The sequence below is a fragment of the Pygocentrus nattereri genome, chromosome 3 (genome assembly GCF_015220715.1).
Source record: "Pygocentrus nattereri isolate fPygNat1 chromosome 3, fPygNat1.pri, whole genome shotgun sequence".
Lineage (NCBI taxonomy): Eukaryota > Metazoa > Chordata > Actinopteri > Characiformes > Serrasalmidae > Pygocentrus > Pygocentrus nattereri.
The window spans coordinates 21,016,481-21,041,503 of record NC_051213.1 but is presented as its reverse complement, the minus strand read 5'-3'; the positions used below and the strand labels follow the sequence as shown (position 1 = coordinate 21,041,503).

Below are 25,023 nucleotides of genomic sequence, written 5' to 3'. Positions count from 1 at the left end.
CCCAATTCCAATGAAGTTGGGACGTTGTGTAAAACATAAATGAAAACAGAATATAATAATTTGCAAATCCTTTTCAACCTATATTCAATTGAATACACTACAAAGACAAGATATTCAATGTTCAAACAGATAAACTTTATTGTTTTTTGCAAATATTCACTCATTTTGAATTTGATGCCTGCAACACGTTCCAGTGAAGTTGGGACACTGGCAACAAAAGACTGGAAAAGTTGAGGAATGCTTAAAAAAACACCTGTTTGGAACATTCCACAGGTGAACAGGTTAATTAGAAACAGGTGAGTGTCATGATTGGATATAAAGTGAGCATCCCTGAAAGGGAGCATCCACGTTGTGAACAACTGCGTGAGCAAGTAGTCCTACAGTTTAAGAACGTTTCTCAATGTGCAATTGCAAGGAATTTAGGGATTTTATCATCTACAGTCCATAATATCATCAAAAAAATCTCTGCATGTATGCGGCAAGGCACAAAACCAACATTGAATGCCCATGACCTTTGATCCCTCAGGCGGCACTGCATTAAAAACCGACATCATTCTGTAATGGATATTACCACATGGGCTCAGGAACATTTCAGGAAACCACTGTCAGTGAGCAGTTTGTCGCTCCATCTACAAGTGCAAGTTAAAACTCTGCCATGCAAAGTGAAAGCCATATATCAACAACACCCAGAAATGCTGCTGGCTTCTCTGGGCCCGAGCTCATCTGAGATGGACTGACGCAAAGTGGAAAAGTGTCCTGTGGTCTGATGAGTCCACATTTCAAATTGTTTTTGGAAATCATGAACATCGTGTCCTCCAGGCCAAAGAGGAAAAGGACTGTCTGGATTGTTATCAGCACAAAGTTCAAAAGCCAGCATCTCTGATGGTATGGGGGTGTGTTAGTGTCCATGACATGGGTAACTTGCACATCTGTGAAGGCACCATTAATGCTGAAAGGTACATACAGGTTTTGGAGCAACATATGCTGCCATCCAAGCAACGTCTTTTTCAGGGACGTCCCTGCTTATTACAGCAAGACAATGCCAAGCCACATTCTGCACATGTTACAACAGCGTAGCTTCGTAGTAAAAGAGTGCGGGTACTAGACTGGCCTGCCTGCAGTCCAGACCTGTCTCCCATTAAAAATGTTGGGCGCATTATCAAGCGACAACGGAGACCCCGGACTGCTGAGCAACTGAAGTTGTATATCAAGCAAGAATGGGAAAGAATTCCACCTTCAAGGCTTCAACAATTAGTGTCCTCAGTTCCCAAACGCTTATTGAGTGTTGTTAAAAGGAAAGGTGATGTAACACAGTGGTAAACATGCCCCTGTCCCAACTTCTTTGGAACGTGTTGCAGGCATCAAATTCAAAATGAGTGAATATTTGCAAAAAACAAAGTTTATCCGTTTGAACATTAAATAACTTGTCTTTGTAGTGTGTTCAATTGAATATGGGTTGGAAAGGATTTGCAAATAATCGTATTCTGTTTTTATTTATGTTTTACACAACGTCCCAACTTCATTGGAATTGGGGTTGTATAAACCCATTAGCAGACTGGCTGCAAACTGTTCATTGTCCCAAAATTTAATATATTATTTATTAGGACATAAAAAGATAACATAAACTGACTTTCAGTAATAAATGACATTTCCACTCCACAACCAGCCAATTTAGACCATCTCAAAATACCGTGGTTACATAAAAAATAAAGTGGATGACAGACTTAAATTTTTTGGGACTGTATATTTGAACTGTATACAGCCATGGCAGGGGGTGGGGGATAGGGGGTAGCAAGCAAGCATTAAAGCCCACACATCACTACAGTGAGGATGATTACCATCACTAGCCAGCATCGTTGCAGCTACATATGTAGCTAAAATGACCCACCCAGTACCGTAAGGGAAAAACATTTTGAATATTAAATAAAATGCACAACTGGTTCCCTTACATTTGACTGACTAATGTTGTTAGTTACTAAATCAACCTTTAGCTTACCACAGTGGGTAAAGCCTAATTAACTGTATTCCTACTTTTTAATGGGGCTGCAGTTATTTTTGTTTTCTACAGAATTAAACATTGTTTTCTTTGCCACAGTCAAGTACTACTACTCATTAACTAGAAAAGTAGCCTATTGGAAGTACCACAGCTCAGCTAGGCTCTCAGTGGAGTGAGATAGTGCTGTGTTTACATGTTGGCTTTTAAATAAAAACATTGTTCTGTGCCTTTTTTGCGTGACTAATGGTGACATGTATCTGTGTAAAAGGTGCCATGATGGTGACATCTGCCAAAAATTTGCGTTCAACTCAGGAGAGCTTTGTCAGTCTCTTTTATTTATTTAAGTCATGAGAATGAAAGTAAATGTGCTTGTAGGCTCACATTCTGTAATATTTTTATTGGAACTTTTTTATAATGACCTACAAAATTAAAATGCAGTCATTTGAGTATTTTTAAAAGAAACCAGCTAATTGATTTCTGGTCCCTGATTTCTGGTGCTGAGTGGAAAACAGGCTTTGAAAGCCCCATTGTCCAAAGCATCAATAAAGAATATCTGCACACACACACACACACACACACACACATACACACATATAAACACAAACCTAACTGATTTCAGACTCATTCTGGATTTAGACTGGCTGTTCTATCTTTACTTATGAGAGCTGAAACAGGTATCAGATTGATCTTTGATTGAGGTCAATGGAGAGGCTAGAGATCACTTGGTGGCCATTAGTGCTGGGATTTCACAAGATATGAATCACACAGGCTTCTCTGCTATAAGGAAACTGTGGCACAAATCTTCACAGACTAACAGGAGCATAAAGATAGCATGACATCTGGCAGGATGTTAGACAGCATGTTCCAGGACATCATGATGTTTCTATCACCCACTTCTGAAATAATCTGTTTGATTCTTAGCCTTATGAAAATTAAGCATGGTATGGTATACTCTGGTAGTTCATAGTCAATATGGTTAGAGCATAACCATAAATCTACCATGAACTACTATGGTGCCTTATGGTAACTATGTTTATATTATGATTCTGCCATGGTTTTATTATGGTGGTTTACAATAACCATGGTACTGTACAGTTAACCATTAAACTAAAGTGATATATTATGGTATCTTATGGAATCTATGTTCATATTGTTATATTGACATGTCATGGTGGAGATAATAGGATAATATAGTAACAGTGGTTGGACTATAGAACTATACCCATGGTTTATCAATGACAGTAGAGATACTATAGTAGCCAATTAATTCCACCAAAAACAATAGATACAATAGATATATAATAGTAACCATACCATTTTTCTTTCCACCAGAAAACTCTGGATACCATACTATGGTAAAACCATGGTAGCAATAACAGCCTCCTTCTTTTGGGAAGATTTTGGAATGTGTCTGTGGGAATTTGTTTCTACTCAGAGGTCAGGCGCTAATGCTGGATGAGAAGGCCTGGCTTGCAATTGACATTCCAAAAAATCCCAAAGGTGTTCAGTGGCGTTGTGGTCAAAGCTCTGTGCAGGCCACGGGAGTTCCTCCACACCAAACTCATCCAGCTATGTCTTTATGGACCTTGCTTTGTGTACTGGCTTACAGTCATGCTGGAACAGGAAAAGGCCTTACCAAACTGTTGCCACAAAGTTGGAATCATACTCGTCAAACCATGTCTTTATGGACCTTGCTTGGTGCACAGGGCTACAGTCATACTGGCGAGCAGTACGAGCTATTTGACTGGCAGTGTTTGCCTTTGAAGACTGCATGTTCATGTGCTTGATTTTATGCCCTTGATAGCAATTGGTGTGGCTGAAACACCTGAATTAATAATTAAGAGAGGTGTGTACATACTTTTGGCTGTGTAGTACATATGTACACACTAACTAGCAATTACGAGACTATGGGTGATCATTAAATTAACATTTTAAAGAGGACCTTTTATGCTTTTCTGTTTTTTCTCTTTCCTTTAGTGTGTTCTATAGCTTTTTGTGAATGTAAACCAGGGGTGTCCGATCTTATTCACAAAGCACCAGTGTGGCTGCAGGTTTTCATTTCAACAAAGCAAGAGATCATCAGATCAGTAGTTTGAAGACTCCTATCAGCTAATTAAACAAGTGGCATTAGATATGCTTCAGTTTGTTTAGAGTGAAAACCTGCATCCACACTGGCCCTTTTGCGCTTAAGATTGGACACCCCTGATGTAAACAGTCTGCAAAGTCACAAAGCCCAAAGTACACAACCGAAGGGAGTAACTCTCTCCCACCAAAACTATTTTTTTCAGCTGTCTGAAGCCTCTTGTTTGAATACCAACCCTTTACCTTTGTCACAAGATGACGCAATCTCATAACACAATCCTTATTGCTCATCTACCAGCAAGTTTGGAACACGATACAGCTACAAAGTAAAACCTTTGATATGTCCTGCTCCAGTCTAACTTGCGAAATTGGGTTTGGTCCACCAACTTGTTCTACCTGACTTTCAACATCGTGCTCAAACTTTTACATCAGAACCAATGCCATTGTAAGAACAGCCACAGCAGTGTAGGGGGAAGAACTCAGGCAGGATGCCTCTGGAGGTTAACCAATCAGAACAGAGTGGACATACTGACCAATCAGAACACACCAGGCTCATCATGAGGGGGGACTTAAAGACACAGAACCATGAAAGACACTGAACCATGTAAATCTATTCTAGTACATCCAAAAATTAAAATCATGAACATTAAAAATTAGTCTAATAAGTTTGCTTTAAACACCATTGAAATCTGAACTCATCCTTAATCTGTACTCAACTAGATCTTTACCTAAACAGATCTTGAACACATCTCATACTGTGCATGTCTGAACAGAGTTATGTGAGTCTAACTACTCTATGTGGCATGGCAGCTGCAACTATGGTATAGTGTAACAGTGTTCCAACAAACGAAGTCCATTAGTGTAAATCCACATTAATTTGTCTGTTGTGTGCTTCACTTGGTCTAAATCCACACCGAAAGCCCAGTCAGTTCAATGTATTGGTCGACAATCACAATAGCTCAGTTTAGCTTCAGCTGTGAGTTGTGTCCCTTAGCGTAACTCTGGCCTTTACGCGGTCACTCAATCCAAACCTCTGCTTTCCTTTCGCTCATTTTCCCCAGGGTGGTGGCAGTCAACTGGAAAATTAGGTTTCTCTGCTAAAATAAGCCTGGCCTGCCACAGTCATATCAGGGAGCTGGAGAAAGGTTCCGGTAAAGGAGAAACGATAATCAAGAGAAAAGCTGCAGAGAGCAAGTGCATTAGCGCCAGGCCATTTGGGTGAAATGAGAATGCTACTCCCACCTGTGTGCGCTCTCATGCACTCCTGAAGATCCATTGAAGATCTGAGCTGCCATCAGGCAGAGGGAAAAAAAGCAAAGGTCAAATCATCCATAAGTTAATACGAGCCATCTGCAGGAGATATACCTGGCCGGTAATGGCAGACCTAATGTATGAATGACTATTCTGACTCCGTTCTGACACCACCCTGCTGTTAGTATCTCAATATACTGAAGAGATGAATTTCTGCTTTATTTTTTGTGCAATTGTTTTGTTTTTTTCACAATTCCAACCAATTTCCAATGCAATAGTGCTGTCTCCTATCTCATGATATACAATCAGTCTGCAAGGGAAAAGGGTTGCACCCAGCTCTACCAATGCATTTGAATGTTGTCATGGTTTCTTATCAAAGTTCTTGCAATGCAGACCAGAAAGCTATCTCAAAGAGTGTGGCTTTCAGGTGCCATGGAACTGTGAACAATTTGGAAGTACACTCCATAGAAGATGGTTTTCAGACACTTTTTGGAGACAATACTTTCTCACTTTTCCTACAAATGACAACGATATTTCAAAGTTCAGCTTTTGATGATTGCAGAAAAAGTAAGAAATACAACACTCTTATCAACTAAAACTGATGCCCTTTCATTATATGTGATGTAATGATACTAGTGATCAAAGCACACTGGTCGTCTGGATATGACACAGAAATCTTCAAGCAGCAATGAAAAACAGAAACTGATAGAAAGATAGCAGATAGATAGTGTTCTTTCTTGATGATCCATTCAAGGACCATCACTTACATGACAGACTGCGGCCCTCCTGAAATACATCTCTACAACATGGATAAAGTTTAAGGTCTAAACTTTTATGAGAGTAATTAGACATTTTATTTGTATGTATGACAAGTATTTATGTGAAAACATTCAATGCCCAGTTTAAAGTGCTGTGTGTAAAAATCATGCAGTTGTACATGAGGCTACTAGATTCATTAAATATTAACCTATACAAACTCTGTGTAATACTATGCTGTATGAAGAAATCATTGGCTGATTTTCCTTTGCAAAAATGAAAGCTCTTCAATAATGAGGTCTTACAGAATGGCACCTTTTGCTAAATTGGTATATTAAATTTGACTGACAACCCAATCTGTGAAGGCCACATCGGTTCATTCTCACCCTTTAGTTATGGAATTTTCAGAGGAGATTAGAGCAGGTGAAGAGCAGTGAATCTCTGTCAATCGTAATATGTTGGCAGCTGGTAAAAATTAAGCTTTAGGTCTGAATTGTTCTAAATGGTGAGGATATTACACACCTGCCTAAAGGTTGAAAAAATCCATGTGAGGAAGCAATGACAATTATATTTTTAAATAATGAAGGTAGCTTAACACACACAACACAGCAGTAACATGCATAATTGAGACCAAGGGATCATAAACATGTGGAATCAGGTGTGCTCTTGCTTGTTTGAAATGAAAATCCACAGCCACACCGGTCCTTTGCAGATAAGATTAGACACCCCGGATCTATACATGAGGCAAGATATGTAGCAGGCAGCAGCCTTGGAAAACATGCTTGGATATGGATTTATGTTCAAGGACTTTGCCAAGTTTACACTAATTGACTTAGTTGTGCAAGAGCAGTTTAGGGTTTTACTGCACAGATATGTGTTCAAAAGGCACTTTTGTTTGGACTGTGTAACTTTAACAGTGACTGCATGACATCAACACCCCTGCCTTTCCCACATTGACGCTCTGAGAAAGGTCGGCTGGCTTTCTGACACTGTCTTCAAGAGTGCAATCCCCTGATAATCTTCTAATTTTTTCAACATCTGTCTCTCTCTCTCTCTCTCTCTCTCTCTCTCTCTCTCTCTCTCTCTCTCTCTCTCTCTCTCTCTCTCTCTCTCTCTCTCTCTCTTTCTCTCACTCTCTCTCTAATCTCCTCCAGACGTGTAGATGCACTGTCCCCTGATGGCCTTCTTCATCTTTTCATCCTGCTGAAAGACAAGCCGCCCCATGTCCCTACTGATGTGACATTTGTGTACGTTCTTACCAAGATGATTTTCCCTTGTAAATGATGTCTGGGCGTTCACTATAGAGACAGAGGTGAGACAATTCCTCCATTCAACCAAAGCTGACTGGAGTCACTACAGGCTTACACTGTATGACTGTAGGGAGTGGAATTAGTGCTGCAGTAGTGATGAACTGCAATATCACAATATTTTCTAAATAAATCATGATCAGATGATATTTATGTTTGTATAAATGATGTTATTTAAATCATTTGAGCTTGTCTGAACAGCATTTGTTCTCTGTGCACAAATCTGAAGACATTTTTCAAATCTGTCAAACCATATGGATCATAGAAAGGTTTTTTATTACTTAATCATTAAATTAAGTTGTTTGATCATATGGCACTATTGATTTTTAGAAAACTAATTTAATTTTGAAAATCCTAATTTAATTGTGAATAAAATGCTGAAAAATTCAAATGGTCACCATTTAGTGTTTTGCTTTTATTAAATTTAGCTCTCCCAAGAGATTAAAAGACATTAGAGATTACAAGACATTAGAACCACAAAGAACTTTACATCTGACGCCCATGCTATATTATCCTTGCTATCTATCCATATTGCTGAAACTAAAAGTCGGTACTGACTTTTCAATCCAAATGATATGTCACCTATCTCAACATGGGTTGAAGAGAGAATATGTACCCCTGTACTCCCAGATGACCTCTCAGACATGCAGTGGGGGCTTAACATGCCTATGGAGCTTAGAGCTTGGGGTCATCATGACTGCAGGCTAACATGCCTTGAAAGTCTTACTACAACATCTCTCTCTCTCTCTCTCTCTCTCTCTCACTCTCTCTCTCTCTCTCTCTCTCTCACTCTCTCACTGTTTCCCTTCTATTCTCACTCCTTCACCTCTCTTTCTTGCAAGCCAGGGCCGCTCCCCAGTGCCTCCACGCACACAATGAAGCGCTAATAGAACATTAGGGAGTTCACTGGAGCGCTGTTTACGGGAGAGTATTTATAGCAGTCGGAGTGGCACATTGACGTCAGTGGTAATGCCATGTGTTGGCAGGCGGAAAGCCACCTCGCGCGTGCGCCCCCTCCCTTACCGTCTTTCTAGGACTGATTGATGATGAGCCACCCGCTTCACCATCTACCACTGTCTGCTGGAGACTCTACAGTCTAACTCCATTAGAACTGCAGACATCTTCCAGAGAGACAGCACTACTGCATAGGTGTGATGGAAATTTTAAGCACTATTCATGGGTCTTTTATGCTTCACCACAAAAGAGTCTCTTATTTCCTTTCATCCATCTGAAATGACAAAATTATGAGTGCTACTCTTACATGTGGAATCGACCCATCATTGTGGCTGCGCTGAAAGTGTTATGGATTGTGCCATTCAGATTGGCCAGCATCAGATGCTGCACATGAGAGGGGGTGTTTATGTCACTGTAATAAAACACACTAAAATATGTGCCTCTGTCTCGACTAAACAAAGAAGTCTCAGTGAAGCTGTTCTGTGTAATGCCACTGTTTACAATAGCCATGGAGATTAAAAGACTGTTTTGAAAAATTGTGCCAAAGTAAAGATAAACAAAAGCCTGGATTTTGTGTACACCTCAAATCTCCAGCTGTTTGTTAGTGTGATAAAATGTCTGGTGGTATGATACGGCTTGCTCTCTAGCTCTCCACTCCCTCTCTTTCTGTCTGCTCTTTCTGTCTGTCTTCCTGTCTCTCTCCAACATTGATGAGAGAAAGGATTACACACTCAGAGTGCAATCCATTATTCAGTTAGACTTTTTATCACTCTATCCCAGGCTAACGGAGGGCAGGGATAATGTAAGCTTAACCTAAAATGCTGCAAAGTCCACACCACATGAGCTATGACATTCAATTTTTGATGTTTCAGTTTTTTATTTAACGGAGCAGAAGCTTTAGAAAAAAACACACACTCACATGCACAGAAACATACAAGCAGTATGTCAGGACGCATTTTCCAAGCAGACAGTGTCGTCTAATCACCACAAATCTCAAAAGGTCATGAGAAATAATTTAGTATTCAAACCTCCTCTCAGTCACAGCAATACTGAGTACCAATCCACCTGGCAACATTTAAATATCAATCTCTCTCTCTCTCTCTCTCTTGCTCATTCATACACCCACTCCCATAAATTTCCAGCAAATACAGGTTATGCTTGTAGCACAATACAGACCCATAACCCATCACTGTCACAGCTCCTGCTCTTCTGAGCTTCTCGCTCTTCTGCCTTGAGTACATGTTGTGCTAGCTCTATTGACAGTGTACCATTGCTAGCAGATCCTAGGCATTGAGCTGAGTGATCTTCCCCAGAGACTGCAGTCTTCAGAACTCTGTCTAGCTACAAGATGGAAAGAATACATGTAGTCTTCTCCTCTGATCATTCTGCTCTTCTGAATGGTTTACCTTTGCTTCCTTGCTTGTGAAAAAATACTGCAGATAATGAAAAGCATTCTGAGCAAACTGATTGTGCACTTACTGAGGAGACACCTCAGTTATCGCCTCAAACAGTACTGAGACAGATTAAATGGCCATGCATATTGGTTTTACATTGCAGCACCTGTTTTAGTCAAAATCATACCCCTGAAAAAAGAAAGAAAAAAATATGGTGATGAGCTCCTGAGAAAAGCTTGGTTTTTCTCCTCTAGAGAAAGGCAGGGGAGCTATTCACCAGACAACAAGCGAACAGGTCATACTCGCTTGGACTTTAAATCCCATTGATCCAGCTAATCAATAGCCTCAAATCAACACCTGCCAGCTGTTCTACTAAGCTCTTAGCACTCACAGAAACACACACACATACACCCCATACAGTGAGTCCCTCAAACAGTACACTTCGATTGCCATAATCCTAGCTTGTCAATTGTAGCATGTCCATTGACCCACAACAACTTTGTCTGTCATCTGCAAGTGCAGAGTACAGAGCTTTTTTCAGTTTGACCTAATCCAAGGAGGCAGCACCCACAGGCCTTAGGTGAAAGCTCTGAGGAAGCCAGGTCACTCAGTCAGGTTAGAAATAATAAACAATGAACACCATTTTATCAGTTCTTCTTATCTGTCTAGAAATGTGTTGTAAAGTTCAGGAGAAGGAAAAGCATTGATAATAGAAGTTGCCATCTGCACAGAAACCTATAACATCCTCCAAACCTGATGGCAGTCTTCTCCATGGCATCAGGGCTGTCTACAGCAGGTAGCTCATCAGCAAGGATCTCCTCAGGACTACGTGGATCGATTAAGATCCCTCTTTTGTCTTTGTCTCTGATCCCGATGCCTGCTGTTATAGCGTTCCACAAGGCATTCTGGGACTTGGAGCCTGCAGCAATCAGAGGGTAGAGGCTCAGGAGGATATAACACAATCACGGAATCACGGAAATTTGTGGCAGGTTTATATAGATGACTATTCTATGCATTCTATATAATTAAAGATACGACATAGAATAGGAATTACATATAATATTATTATTGTTGTTATTAATGTTAGTAGTAATAGTATTTGATTTTGTGTACTTATTATTCATGCTTAATTAAGAAGACTGTTGCAACTAGTGGAAATTTCACTGACAGGTTTTTGTCCCCACCTGCTGTTCAGTCTGTATAGGGAGACCTGATGCCCCACTGGCCTGCAAGTATACCCCAACTAATGCTCACTTTTCTTCTGCCATGCTACTGTGACCTCAAGGCAGGTCAAATATAAAGGAGAAGAGGATATAAGATAGGCACTCCTCCCTAACCTGGTAGATTCTCAGTCTGGTCTTCAAACAGACAGTGTGCTTGCTAATGCTGCCATCTAGCCTACATATTGCACATATCCATGGTGAAACATATTTTCAGAGGTAGTTGAAGGAAACAGACTCGTTACCCAAGTAAAAGAGAAAAACGCTGGTTTATTATTTCTGGTAATATTTTCATTTTTTGTAACACAGGGTAAACTGCTAAATTACTAACTTGCAGATTATCCTAAAGTAGCCCCTTTAATTTCAGCCATGGAGGGGAATATCTTCTGACACAAGAGCGCATTTCATAAGCTGCATAATTATTGGTTGAATTATCACTCATGCTGTTGCACTTTGAGGCCAGTGTCACTATGCAGACAAGTTTCCTAATCCCTGTACTCTGTACATGTCACGATTGGCCCCTCCCAGTCCTGTCCATGTGTTCGTGTTTTGGTTTAGTCCATGTGCGTTTGTTTTGGTTTTAGTCCTGCCCCCTGTTTGGTAACTCCTCCCCTGATTGTTTTCACCTGACCCACGTCACCTGTTTTCACCTGTTTGCCTCTTGTGTTTGCCGGTCTTTGTTTGATGTCTCGGTCTTTGTTTGTTGTTTCATTCTCTGTTTGCTGTGTTTATTCTGGTTTATGTCATGTCTGTCCCCCAATCTCTATGTGTTGGCTATATGAACCTGGACTGTCTCGACTATGACCCTGGATTTGCCCTTAATAAATCTCGCTTATCTCAGCGTATGTGTCCGCCTCATCGCTCCGCGTTACAGTACAGATACGTTCCCTAATCGCTTCTCTATTTTACTCTTAGAAAGACGTGCACTAATCATTTGTCTACTTTACTCTGCACAGAGACATTCCCTAATAGCTTCTCTGCTTTACTCTGTACAGAGATGTTCCTTAAAGGCTTCTCCACTTTACTCTGCACAGACATTCCCTAATCACTTCTCTAATTTACTTTCTGTACAGGGACGTTCCCTAATCGCTTCTCTAATTTACTTTCTGTACAGAGACATTCCCTACTCGCTTCTCTACTTTACTCTGTACAGAGACGTTCCCTAATTGCTCTACTTTGATGTGTATAGAGACGTTCCCTAATCACTTCTCTACTTTACTCTGTACAGAGACATTCCGTAATCGCTTCTCTACTTTACTCTGTACAGAGACATTCCCTACTCGCTTCTCTACTTTACTCTGTACAGAGACGTTCCCTAATTGCTCTACTTTGATGTGTATAGAGACGTTCCCTAATCACTTCTCTACTTTACTCTGTACAGAGACATTCCGTAATCGCTTCTCTACTTTACTCTGTACAGAGACATTCCCTAATCGCTTCTCTACTTTACTCTATACAGAGACATTCCCTAATAGCTTCTTTACTTAACTCTGCACAGACATTCCCTAATTACTTCTATACAGAGACGTTCCCTAATCGTTTCTCTACTTTGCTCTGTTACTCTGTACAGAGACATTCCCTAATCATTTCTCTGCTTTACTCTGTACAGAGACATTCCCTAATCACTTCTCTGCTTAACTCTGCACAGACATTCCCTAATTGCTTTTCTAATTTACTTTCTATACAGAGACGTTCCCTAATTGCTTCTCTGCTTTGCTCTGTACAGATACGTTCCCTAATTGCTACTCTACTTTACTGTGTACAGAGATGTACCCTAATCGCTTCTCTACTTCACTCGGTATAGAGACGTTCCCTAATCGCTTCTCTGTTTAATCTGCACAGAATCGTTCCCTAATCGCTTCTCTAGTTTACTTTGCACAGAGACGTTCCCTAATCGTTTCTCAACTTTACTCTGTACAGAGATGTTCCCTAATCGCTTCTCTACTTCACTCGGTAAAGAGACATTCCCTAATCGCTTCTTTACTCTGTTACTCTGTACAGAGACATTCTCTAATCGCTTCTCTGCTTTACTCTGTACAGAGACATTCCCTAATCGTTTCTCTGCTTAACTCTGCACAGACATTCCCTAATTGCTTCTCTAATTTACTTTCTATACAGAGACATTCCCTAATCACTTCTCTGCTTTGTTCTGGACAGAGATGTTCCCTAATCGCTTCTCTACTTTACTCTGCACAGAGACGTTCCCTAATCGCTTCTCTATTTTACTCTGTACAGAGATATTCCCTAATCGCTTCTCAACTTTACTCTGTACAGAGATGTTACATATTCGCTTCTCTACTTTATTCTCAGTACAGAGATGTTCACCAATCGTATCTCTACTTTACTCTGTAGAGAGATGTTCCCTAATCACTTCTCTTTTTTTATTCTCTGTAGAGAGATGTTCCCTATTCGCTTCTCTGTACAGTTAAGTGATACTTTTTTCAGTCCCACAAACGGGGAAATTCCACCTCTTCATTTAACCCATCCGTGAAGTGAAACACCACATACACACTAGTGAATACACACTAGGGGGCAGTGATTGCCCAGAGCAGTGGGCAGCCCGTGGTGCAATTGGGGATTAGGTGTCTTGCTCAAGGACACCTAAGTCATGGACTGTCGGCACTAGGGATCAAACCGGCAACCTTCCGGTCACAGGGCCAGTTCCCTAACCTCCAGCCCATGACTGCCCCCAGAGACTGTCCCCTACTCGCTTCTCTACTTTACTCTGTACAGAGACGTTCCCTAATTGCTCTACTTTGATGTGTATAGAGACGTTCCCGTGTGTATATGTGTATGTGTATATGTGTATATGACTGCCCCCAGAGACTGCCCCCACTCGCTTCTCTACTTTACTCTGTACAGAGACGTTCCCTAATTGCTCTACTTTGATGTGTATAGAGACGTTCCCTAATAATTTCTCTACTTTACTCTGTACAGAGACATTCCGTAATCGCTTCTCTACTTTACTCTGTACAGAGACATTCCCTTCTCTACTTTACCCTGTAGAGAGACGTTCCCTAATCGCTTCTCTACTTTACCCGGTAGAGAGACATTCCCTAATTGCTTCTCTGCTTTACCCTGTAGAGAGACGTTCCCTAATCGCTTCTCTACTTTACCCTGTAGAGAGACATTCCCTAATTGCTTCTCTGCTTTACCCTGTAGAGAGACGTTCCCTAATTGCTTCTCTACTTTACCCTGTAGAAAGACATTCCCTAATCGCTTTTCTGCTTTACTCTGTAGAGAGACATTCCCTAATCGCTTCTCTGCTTTACCCTGTAGAGAGATGTTCCCTAATCGCTTCTCTGCTTTACTCTGTAGTGAGACGTTCCCTAATCGCTTCTCTACTTTACCCCTGTAGAGAAACGTTCCCTAATCGCTTCTCTACTTTACCCTGTAGAGAGACATTCCCTAATCGCTTCTCTGCTTTACCCTGTAGAGAGACATTCCCTAATCGCTTCTCTACTTTACCCTGTAGAGAGACATTCCCTAATCGCTTTTCTGCTTTACTCTGTAGAGAGACATTCCCTAATCGCTTCTCTGCTTTACTCTGTAGAGAGACGTTCCCTAATCGCTTCTCTACTTTACCCTGTAGAGACATTCCCTAATCGCTTCTCTGCTTCACCCTGTGGAGAGACGTTCCCTAATCGCTTCTCTACTTTACCCTGTAGAGACATTCCCTAATCGCTTCTCTACTTTACCCTGTAGAGACATTCCCTAATCGCTTCTCTACTTTACCCTGTAGAGAGACGTTCCCTAATCACTTCTCTACTTTACCCGGTAGAGAGACATTCCCTAATTGCTTCTCTACTTTACTCTGTACAGAGACGTTCCCTAATTGCTTTACTTTGATGTGTATAGAGACGTTCCCGTGTGTATATGTGTATGTGTATATGTGTATATGACTGCCCCCAGAGACTGCCCCCACTCGCTTCTCTACTTTACTCTGTACAGAGACGTTCCCTAATTGCTCTACTTTGATGTGTATAGAGACGTTCCCTAATAATTTCTCTACTTTACTCTGTACAGAGACATTCCGTAATCGCTTCTCTACTTTACTCTGTACAGAGACATTCCCTTCTCTACTTTACCCTGTAGAGAGACGTTCCCTAATCGCTTCTCTACTTTACCCGGTAGAGAGACATTCCCTAATTGCTTCTCTGCTTTACCCTGTAGAGAGACGTTCCCTAATCGCTTCTCTACTTTACCCTGTAGAGAGACATTCCCTAATTGCTTCTCTGCTTTACCCTGTAGAGAGACGTTCCCTAATTGCTTCTCTACTTTACCCTGTAGAAAGACATTCCCTAATCGCTTTTCTGCTTTACTCTGTAGAGAGACATTCCCTAATCGCTTCTCTGCTTTACCCTGTAGAGAGATGTTCCCTAATCGCTTCTCTGCTTTACTCTGTAGTGAGACGTTCCCTAATCGCTTCTCTACTTTACCCCTGTAGAGAAACGTTCCCTAATCGCTTCTCTACTTTACCCTGTAGAGAGACATTCCCTAATCGCTTCTCTGCTTTACCCTGTAGAGAGACATTCCCTAATCGCTTCTCTACTTTACCCTGTAGAGAGACATTCCCTAATCGCTTTTCTGCTTTACTCTGTAGAGAGACATTCCCTAATCGCTTCTCTGCTTTACTCTGTAGAGAGACGTTCCCTAATCGCTTCTCTACTTTACCCTGTAGAGACATTCCCTAATCGCTTCTCTGCTTCACCCTGTGGAGAGACGTTCCCTAATCGCTTCTCTACTTTACCCTGTAGAGACATTCCCTAATCGCTTCTCTACTTTACCCTGTAGAGACATTCCCTAATCGCTTCTCTACTTTACCCTGTAGAGAGACGTTCCCTAATCACTTCTCTACTTTACCCGGTAGAGAGACATTCCCTAATTGCTTCTCTGCTTTACCCTGTAGAGAGACGTTCCCTAATCGCTTCTCTACTTTACCCTGTAGAGAGACATTCCCTAATTGCTTCTCTGCTTTACCCTGTAGAGAGACGTTCCCTAATTGCTTCTCTACTTTACCCTGTAGAAAGACATTCCCTAATCGCTTTTCTGCTTTACTCTGTAGAGAGACATTCCCTAATCGCTTCTCTGCTTTACCCTGTAGAGAGATGTTCCCTAATCGCTTCTCTGCTTTACTCTGTAGTGAGACATTCCCTAATCGCTTCTCTACTTTACCCCTGTAGAGAAACGTTCCCTAATCGCTTCTCTACTTTACCCTGTAGAGAGACATTCCCTAATCGCTTCTCTGCTTTACCCTGTAGAGAGACATTCCCTAATCGCTTCTCTACTTTACCCTGTAGAGAGACATTCCCTAATCGCTTTTCTGCTTTACTCTGTAGAGAGACATTCCCTAATCGCTTCTCTGCTTTACTCTGTAGAGAGACGTTCCCTAATCGCTTCTCTACTTTACCCTGTAGAGACATTCCCTAATCGCTTCTCTGCTTTACCCTGTGGAGAGACGTTCCCTAATCGCTTCTCTACTCTGTTACTCTGTACAGAGACATTCCCTAATCGCTTCTCTGCTTTACTCTGTACAGAGACATTCCCTAATCGTTTCTCTGCTTAACTCTGCACAGACATTCCCTAATTGCTTCTCTAATTTACTTTCTATACAGAGACATTCCCTAATCGCTTCACTACTTCGCTCTGTACAGAGACATTCCCTAATCGCTTCTCTACTTCACCCTGTAGAGAGACGTTCCCTATTTGCTTCTTTGCTTCACTCTGTACAGAGAAAATCCCTAAGCACTTCTCTACTTCACTCTGTGCACAGATTTTCCCTAATGGATTCTCTACTTTACTCTGTAGACAGACGTTCCCTAAGCACTTCTCTACTTTACTCTTTACAGTGATGTTCCCTAATCACAGGAATAATGATGTCTCATAGACATCATACCATTAAGCAGTCTATTAATAAATCTTACTCTCTCAAAACAGATGTGTTCAGAACAGCACATCTTGTCCTTAACAAGACAGATTAATGTGATCCATTAAGGACAGCACACATTTTGTTACCTATTACACAAAATGTGTTAAAGTACGTGTGTAACAAATTACGAATAACAAATTTTCAAATACTTTTAACACAGAATGTGACCTTACATTCTCATAATTTCTAAGGATGCTAACAGAGTATCATTCATGGTCTAATATACATACATTAATGTAAAAAAACCATATATATATATATATATATATATATATATATATATATACTGCTCAAAAAAATAAAGGGAACACTTAAACAACACAATATAACTCAGACAACAGGTAGAAATTATTGGCAATTAGCAAGACACACTCAATAAAGGAGTGGTTCTGCAGGTGGGGACCACAGACCACTTCTCAGTACCTTTCTGCTTTCTGGCTGATGTTTTGGTCACTTTTGAATGTTGGTGGTGCTTTCACACTCGTGGTAGCATGCGACGGCCTCTACAACCCACACAAGTGGCTCAGGTAGTGCAGCTCATCCAGGATGGCACATCAATGTGAGCTGTGACAAGAAGGTTTGCTGTGTCTGTCAGCGTAGTGTCCAGAGGCTGGAGGCGCTACCAGGAGACAGGCCAGTACACCAGGAGACATGGAGGAGGCCGTAGGAGGGCAGGACCGCTACCTCCGCCTTTGTGCAAGGAGGAACAGGAGGAGCACTGCCAAATTGACCTCCAGCAGGCCATAAATGTGCATGTGTCTGCACAAATGGTTAGAAACCGACTCCATGAGGTTGGTATGAGGGCCCGACGTCCACGGATGGGGGTTGTGCTCACAGCCCAACACTGTGCAGGACGCTTGGCATTTGCCAGAGAACACCAGGATTGGCAAATTCGCCACTGGCGCCCTGTGCTCTTCACAGATGAAAGCAGGTTCACACTGAGCACGTGTGACAGACGTGACAGAGTCTGGAGACGCAGTGGAGAGCGATCTGCTGCCTGCAACATCCTTCAGCATGAGCGGTTTGGCAGTGGGTCAGGAATGGTGTGGGGTGGCATATCTTTGGAGGGCTGCACAGCCCTCCATGTGCTCGCCAGAGGTAGCCTGACTGCCATTAGGTACCAAGATGAGATCCTCAGACCCCTTGTAAGACCATATGCTGGTGCAGTTGGCCCTGGGTTCCTCCTACTGCAGGACAATGCTAGACATCATGTGGCTGGAGTGTGTCAGCAGTTCCTGCAAGATGAAGGCATTGAGGCTATGGACCGGCCCGCCCGTTCCCCAGACCTGGATCTGATTAAGCACATCTGGGACATCATGTCTCGCTCCATCCACCAATGCCACATTGCACCACAGACTGTCCAGGAGTTGGCGGATGCTTTAGTCCAGGTCTGGGAGGAGATCCCTCAGGAGACCATCCGCCACCTCATCAGGAGCATGCCCAGGCATTGTAGGGAGGTCATACAGGCACGTGGAGGCCACACACACAATACTGAGCCTCATTTTGACTTGTTTTAAGGACATTACATCAAAGTTGGATCAGCCTGTAGTGTTTTTCCACTTTAATTTTGTGTGTGACTCCAAATCCAGGCCTCCATTGGTTAGTAAATTAGATTTCCATTGATGATTTTTGTGTGATTTTGTTGTCAGCACATTCAACTTTGTACAGAACAAGTACAGAAGTATTCAATGAGAATATTCCATTCATTCAGATCTAGGATGTGTTATTTGAGTGTTCCCTTTATATATATATATATATATATATAAAATATGTATACACACATGTAGTACAAGCTCAAACAATGTTCACAGTGTTTACTTGAACTGCATTAAATTAAACGTACTCACGTGCAAAGCGGGCCAGGGGCCTGGGGTGGCTCTCCCCTGTTTCATTTGCCACTGCAAATAGAGAAAAGGAAAACGTGATTGAGAGATTAGCATACATGGCCTAAGGGCTGCATCTGTTCCTCTAGGTGAAGAGCACCCATTCTAAAAGTAATTTACATGGAGTACATTTTCTAAAATATCAGAAATTAATGCAGCATTAAAATTAAAATTAAAAGAAATTAATAGCTTATATTACTGATCGTAATGGTAAAACACATTTACTGATGTGCATTAATGCATAAAATGTTTTACACATTCACAGAATCTTTGAGTTTTTTCTATCATTTGAATTTTAACACTTCATACCAAAGGCAGAATATACATATTCAAATGTTACTTCATCTCAAGCTTTTTCAGCAAACACTTCTAATCCACGCCTTAGACTACTCCAGTTCTTCCGTCACGCAAAATTGAAAACAGAAGGATTTGATACCAAACACTACTGAGTTCCCACAAATGATTATGAACCGTTATGAATGAATCATATTTCAATGTATATCTACGTAACTTTTTCAAAGGAAAACAAATTACAATTTGATATTGTGGAAGCAGTCAACAGGAAGGGGAGTAAAATGTAATCTGTGATGAAGGTAGTTCGTTCTGTTCTTTTAAAAGGCCTGCTGTGGTTTTTCAAAAGGAAAAAGCTGAGGGTAGATTGTAGCTTTGTGTTGTTTGATAGTGGAGACAGCCAAAATACAAGGTCACACTCATGGGATATATTTGTGTATGTGCGGGTGGGTGGGTGTCATGACAGAAAGTACAGAACATCAGTAAGTGGTCCCAGTGGAGTTTAGAGCTGAGGGAGATCACAGACACTGGCTTATTTCTCAGATAGAACATTGAGATACCGAGGCAATGTGGTGGTAATTCAAAGCCCCACAAGTCTGCAGGCTGTCAGCAGTTCAGTGTATATATGCCCTACGTGACAGAGTGTGTGGTATGTTTATTTTAAAGGTGTCTGCTGTAACTGCTCCATACTACAAGCAAATCTTTCCCTTTATGGTGCCGAGCACAACAAACGTCAAATACCATCAGGACAGACACTATACAGAGAGTTAGTATGGGCCAAAGGGAACACTCATTCAAGTGTTATTTACAAAAAGTAAAAGATGGGCTACTCATTACATTATAAAAACCCTTTCTGGAGGAATACCATAACTTCAGGCTATCAGCTGATACTTCTCTTTACAGCAATTTATGTTTGACAATCTTTATGTTCAAGTTTATATATCAATGCTGTCATGTCAAAATAAATGTTTTTTTCTCATTGTTTAAAAATGCCAGGTGCACTTTACATTAGGCCTATGTGAACATGATGTGTGGACAAAAAGAAACTATCCCAAAAAATCTTATTAACGCAGGTTAATAAGTTACCAGGTTACCATTTCAGTGATATGAGATTTTTTATGGCAGAAATTTAATGTTTTTCTTAGAATTAAACAAGCATATGAGCGCATTGAGCTACGAATGTATAAGATATATGTGTGTGTGTGTGTGTGTGTGTGTGTGTGTGTGTGTGTGTGTGTGTGTGTGTGTGAGAGAGAGAGAGATCAGTATTAAAAAATAAGTTTGTCTGGGATAAAATTTTAACTTAACAAAGTAAAGTTTAGATTTATAGGCACAATGCCATTTGTAAGTCTGCATGTTTTTTTTTTTGTTTTTTTTACATTAAAACATTAACAATACATGCAATAATACATGACAACCTGGCTTGGGCGTCCTTCCTTTTTACCGATCACCCACCCCAATTAAATGCAAGAGTGCTTGAAATTTCTGTAAAAAGTCAAATATGGTAATATAGTACATTGAAAAATTAATAATAATTTAAACTATTATTATTTTTATAATTACTTTAAAATCAAATAGTAAGTTAAAATAACTTACTGCACCTTAGTAGTTAGTCTGTTAAATCATAAGCTGAAATACAACAATATTAACATTTTAAGGCATCCAGCTTACTGACTTTAAGGCCAAATCAGTTTTAACAATGTACATAAAAAAAACAAACAGACTGAGCCCATGTCAATGTGAAAAATATGTAAAATATACAAAACTTTACACAGCCCTGCAGACATCCAGCAGTGTTTATCAGACCACAAAAATACCAAGAGTGAATGCTTTGTTTTAGCATGATATTTTATATTTAAAATATTCCTTCTTGGTTTTAGGCAATAAGAGTTTCACTGAATGACTACTTTTAAAATATATAAAAACTACAGATAAAATATTTCTGTGTTAATTTAAGTATTTAATAAGGCCATTCAAATGTAGAGAATGACACAAGCAGTATCATGTTATTTAGTGTGGGTTGGTGAGGGTGGGTGTGGGGCATGTGGTTACCCCCCCATGGGTTCAGTGTTTTGTATGTACCCTTCTGCCTTGGGGTTTGATGGGGAGCATTCCTTGTGATGGCATCATAAACACCACTGTATCTTACTCTATGCCAACTCTGGTGTCAGATATAGAATAGTGGTACCACCCCAGTTGACTGGTCAGGCTCAATAGCAAGCCTGGTATAGGAAGACTCAAGGAGGTGGTGCAGCAAGGCATGACAGTGGTGCCAGCAAAGGTGGGACTGTTAAAGGCCTTAGTATGCAAGCACTTTAGTGAGCAACAGCAACTGGTGAGCAGGCACTGTGGAGAGAAAGGACACGGCGGCAATGGATGCTGACTGGGAGGTTCAGCAGTGACTGCAAGCTGTGGGTCATTGTGGGTTATTGTCCATAGCAGAGATGATGTAATAATAATGCTGACAAAGTGACTGAGTGAAATGGTAGTTGGGGACAGACCCACAGCTTCACAGCTTGTTCAGAAGCCTGACAGTCTGTGGATAGAAACTGTTCAATAACCAGTTTGTTCTAGCCTGTATGCTACGAAATCTCCTGTCTGATGGCAGGATGGTTAACAGACAGTGTGCTGGGTGATGCTGTCTGACTGGATCTTTTTGATCTTCCTGAGGCAGCAGGACTGGTACATGTCCTGTAAGGCTAGTAGTTTGTTGCCTATGATGGCTTCTGCCATCCTCACCACTCCTTTAAGGACATTGTGATTGTAGACCATGCAGCTGCTGTACCAGACAGTGATGCAGCCTGTGAGGATGCTCTCTATGGTGCATCTGTAGAAGTTGGTGAGGATCTGAGCAGGCAGACCAAACTTCCTCAGCCCATGCAGGAAGAAGAGATGCTGACGGGCAGATCTCACAATGGTGTTGGCAGATCTCACAATAGTGACCTCGTCTATGTAGACTGTTTAATCTCCATCAGTGATGAGGCCTAGGATGGTAGTGTCATTAGCAAACTTGAAGATGATGTTAGATGTGTGTTTGGCTACACAGTCATGTGTGTGCAGGGAGTACATGAGGGGGCTGAGCACACCTGGAGTACCTGTCCTTGATTGCGGTGTAGCCAGTATTTGGCCAGAACCTTCTTCAAGTTTGCTCTGTTAAAATCCCCAGACCACAATAAAAGCAGCCTCAGGCTCAGGGGTGAATGTTCTCAAGTCCATTAATGGTCTCGTACAAAACTTCGAATGCACGTGACTTATCTGCCTGAGATTGTAGTGGGAATGACTGAGCTAAACTCAGCTTTGACTGTTATGAGTTCACTATCTGGAGAGCAGTGACTGGCAAGAACATCTGTTCCCCATGGAGAGTTCACCATAACACGTACCCCGCCGCCTCCGCACTTACCAGAGTCCAGAGTTCTGTCCTGGCGGTAGATGGTAAAGCCGGCCGGTGTGGTGCAGTCGTTTGGTATCGCCTCTATGAGCGCTAAAACACAGCAGCTCTCGATGTCGCGCTGGAACCTGATCCGTGAGCTCAGCTCGTCTATTTTGTTCTCCAGCGATTGAACATTTGCGAGCAGAATACTTGGAAGCGGAGGGTTGAAGCATCTTCTCCTTGTCCTGCATAGTACTCCGGCGCGTCTGTCCCTCTTGCGCTTCCTCCTGCTATGCCGGCACGCGCGTCTTGGTAAACAAACAGACAGAGAAGTAGCGAAGGGGCAGCCGTTTGCGTCCGAGTGTGTGTTTGTGTTAAAGTCCGTCTTGAACGTGATGTTCAAAGGAGTTTGTTGATCCTACTGAATGATCCCGAGAGCGGTATGTGCAAAAACACAGAGAAATACAAAAGACTGTAGTTTCCCCGGAGCTCTCACCAGTGCGGCTATTCTACAGTGCACCGTACAGCGACCCATTACCATCTGGTGCTGGCCTCTAGAAGCTTGTGAGGTGTGTCCATGCTGATAGCTACAGCAGGACCATGGGAGGTACGCACCCTGCAGAAAAGGGACTTAAATGTTGTTTATGTTGTTGTTAGACAGTTAATGATATGTCTTTATGCGTTATTTGTGTTGTTCTTTGTCGGCGATAGGGTTTAGTTAGTGTGGGTTGGCGTGGGTTTGGATTCCTCACTGGTCACCACGAGGGTGAAGTTTATAGCTGGTGGCAACCTGCTTTGTAGGTTGCTTTGTAAGTGCTTTTCTAGCCAAAAAGTGCTTTTGCTAGTACTTTTGATGGGGAGCACTTCTTGTGATGGTGTTATGGCCTCCACTGTATTTTGCACATTGCCAACACTACATTATCAGGAACTGCTTAATTTATTTAAATGGACGAACAGCTTCTGATAAGTAGGGTGCTCTGGCATGCTGACTGTCCAAAAAAACTTTAGCAGTTCTTTTTTTGCATACCATATTATTGTGTCGACCACACGTGATTCCAGTGCAACAAGTGCAACTCACTAAAATAATACAAGAAGTCACTTATAAAAAAAAGAGGAATGGATAACACATGAAAAGTTGGACAAGATAGACAGGGTCTAAAAAAGTGAAAAAGAAAAAGACAAAGTCAGGGAGTGCAGATTATTAAGTGGAGACAGACACACCATTGTGGCAGATGGATAATGAGGGGGATCAGAGAGCTTCAGAAGAGAGGACCTTTTTAGCATGGTGGGTTGGTTGGGACTGTACTGTGTCCAATCTGTCTGCACTCAGGAGATGGAAGAGGGCACTTCATTAGTGATAATGATTCCCCATGCGCTACGGAGAAACTCCAGTAATTCCGTGACGTCTGAGGGTGCCCCGCCGAGGGGTAGGCACACTCCCATTTTCCCTCCTCCTCCAGCCCCAGCGCTCTGTCTCCATCTCTCCATCCATCTCCTTTACCTAACTCTGGGCCACACTGATTAGACAACAGGTGCTCTAATGAGCTCTCTGCTGCACACACACACAAACACATATGCACACAGGTTTGTTTACGTGTAATGTCAGGACTTAGCTACTGAGTTAGCAAACTTTTTTCTGTAGATCCTCGTGGCCATAAAACCCTTCGCAAACGTTGTAAGGAAAAACACCATTAAAGCAAACAACCACACAGCAAGTAATGTTAGCTTGGTTGTGGATTGGCAAACTGTCACTCTAGTTGCTGCTGCAAAGCTAACTCGACAGCTAACAAACATTATCAAACAGGATAACACAATACTCATTACAATACAATCACAATACACAATGCAATTTCCTCATCCCTTTCCATATCTTTAAACTCCAGTTAAGCTGAAAGCAGCTACTTTGTCACCAGCTTCTTGATAAAATTTTCCCATTCCACCTTAGATGGTGCAGCAGTTACATTCAAGAATCAGAGTGGAGGTGCAGGATTTAAGGTGAAACAAGAAAATGAAAATAAGAAGCTAACTTCAGTCTCTTTAACTTTTTGAGCTCTCTCCACCATTGAAATGCCTCATCGTCAATTTCCGGGGGTCTTTCCACTGATAACACCCATTCTTGATCTAGGAACTTCTTTCTAAATCTTTGTTCTTCAGATCTTCTCCTCGTTGGCTGTTTCTCAGCCATCTCTCCTTCTTGACAACTGAGCACAAACACCCACTGCTGTTGATTGGCTGGAATAGTGTATTGTCCTTCTGTAAATTTAGTTTATTTCCTGTTTACAAAGACTGTTTTCAGGGATTTTACAGCAAGAAAAAAAGAGTAGAATAACTTGCATGTCTTGTTACCACTGCCTGCTTGTAACTATCACAGGACTTACAGTTAAATTCCTGCCTGTACAGCTCTATTCATTTTTCTATTAACTGTTGTTGCTTTCAGGATTCTTTTAACAGAACAGAAATGACTTTTTAATTGTATGAGGATGAACCTTCACAAATTTTTAAATGTTTCGCACTTTTAAATAAAATGTTATAAGGCCTCGTTTTTTGAACAAGAGAAAGAAGCTTAGAGTTCAGCATTGTTTGTATTAAA

General features: G+C 41.4%; 1 protein-coding gene across 6 annotated transcripts in view; it reads right to left on the bottom strand.

Annotated features, from left to right (window-relative positions):
* Window positions 1-25,023, bottom strand: part of pde1ca (phosphodiesterase 1C, calmodulin-dependent a) — a 137,358-nt gene that overhangs the window by 93,743 nt on the left and 18,592 nt on the right. For 5 of the 6 annotated variants that reach the window (XM_037537035.1, XM_037537034.1, XM_037537036.1 and 2 more), the window contains exons 2-3: window positions 18,737-18,787; window positions 10,494-10,659 (exon numbers count right to left, since the gene is read on the bottom strand). In XM_037537035.1, coding sequence (XP_037392932.1) covers window positions 10,494-10,659; window positions 18,737-18,787 — 217 coding nt within the window. Of the gene's footprint in view, window positions 1-10,493; window positions 10,660-18,732; window positions 18,788-25,023 lie in introns of all 6 variants that reach the window. The other variant, XM_037537037.1, reaches the window with a different exon arrangement.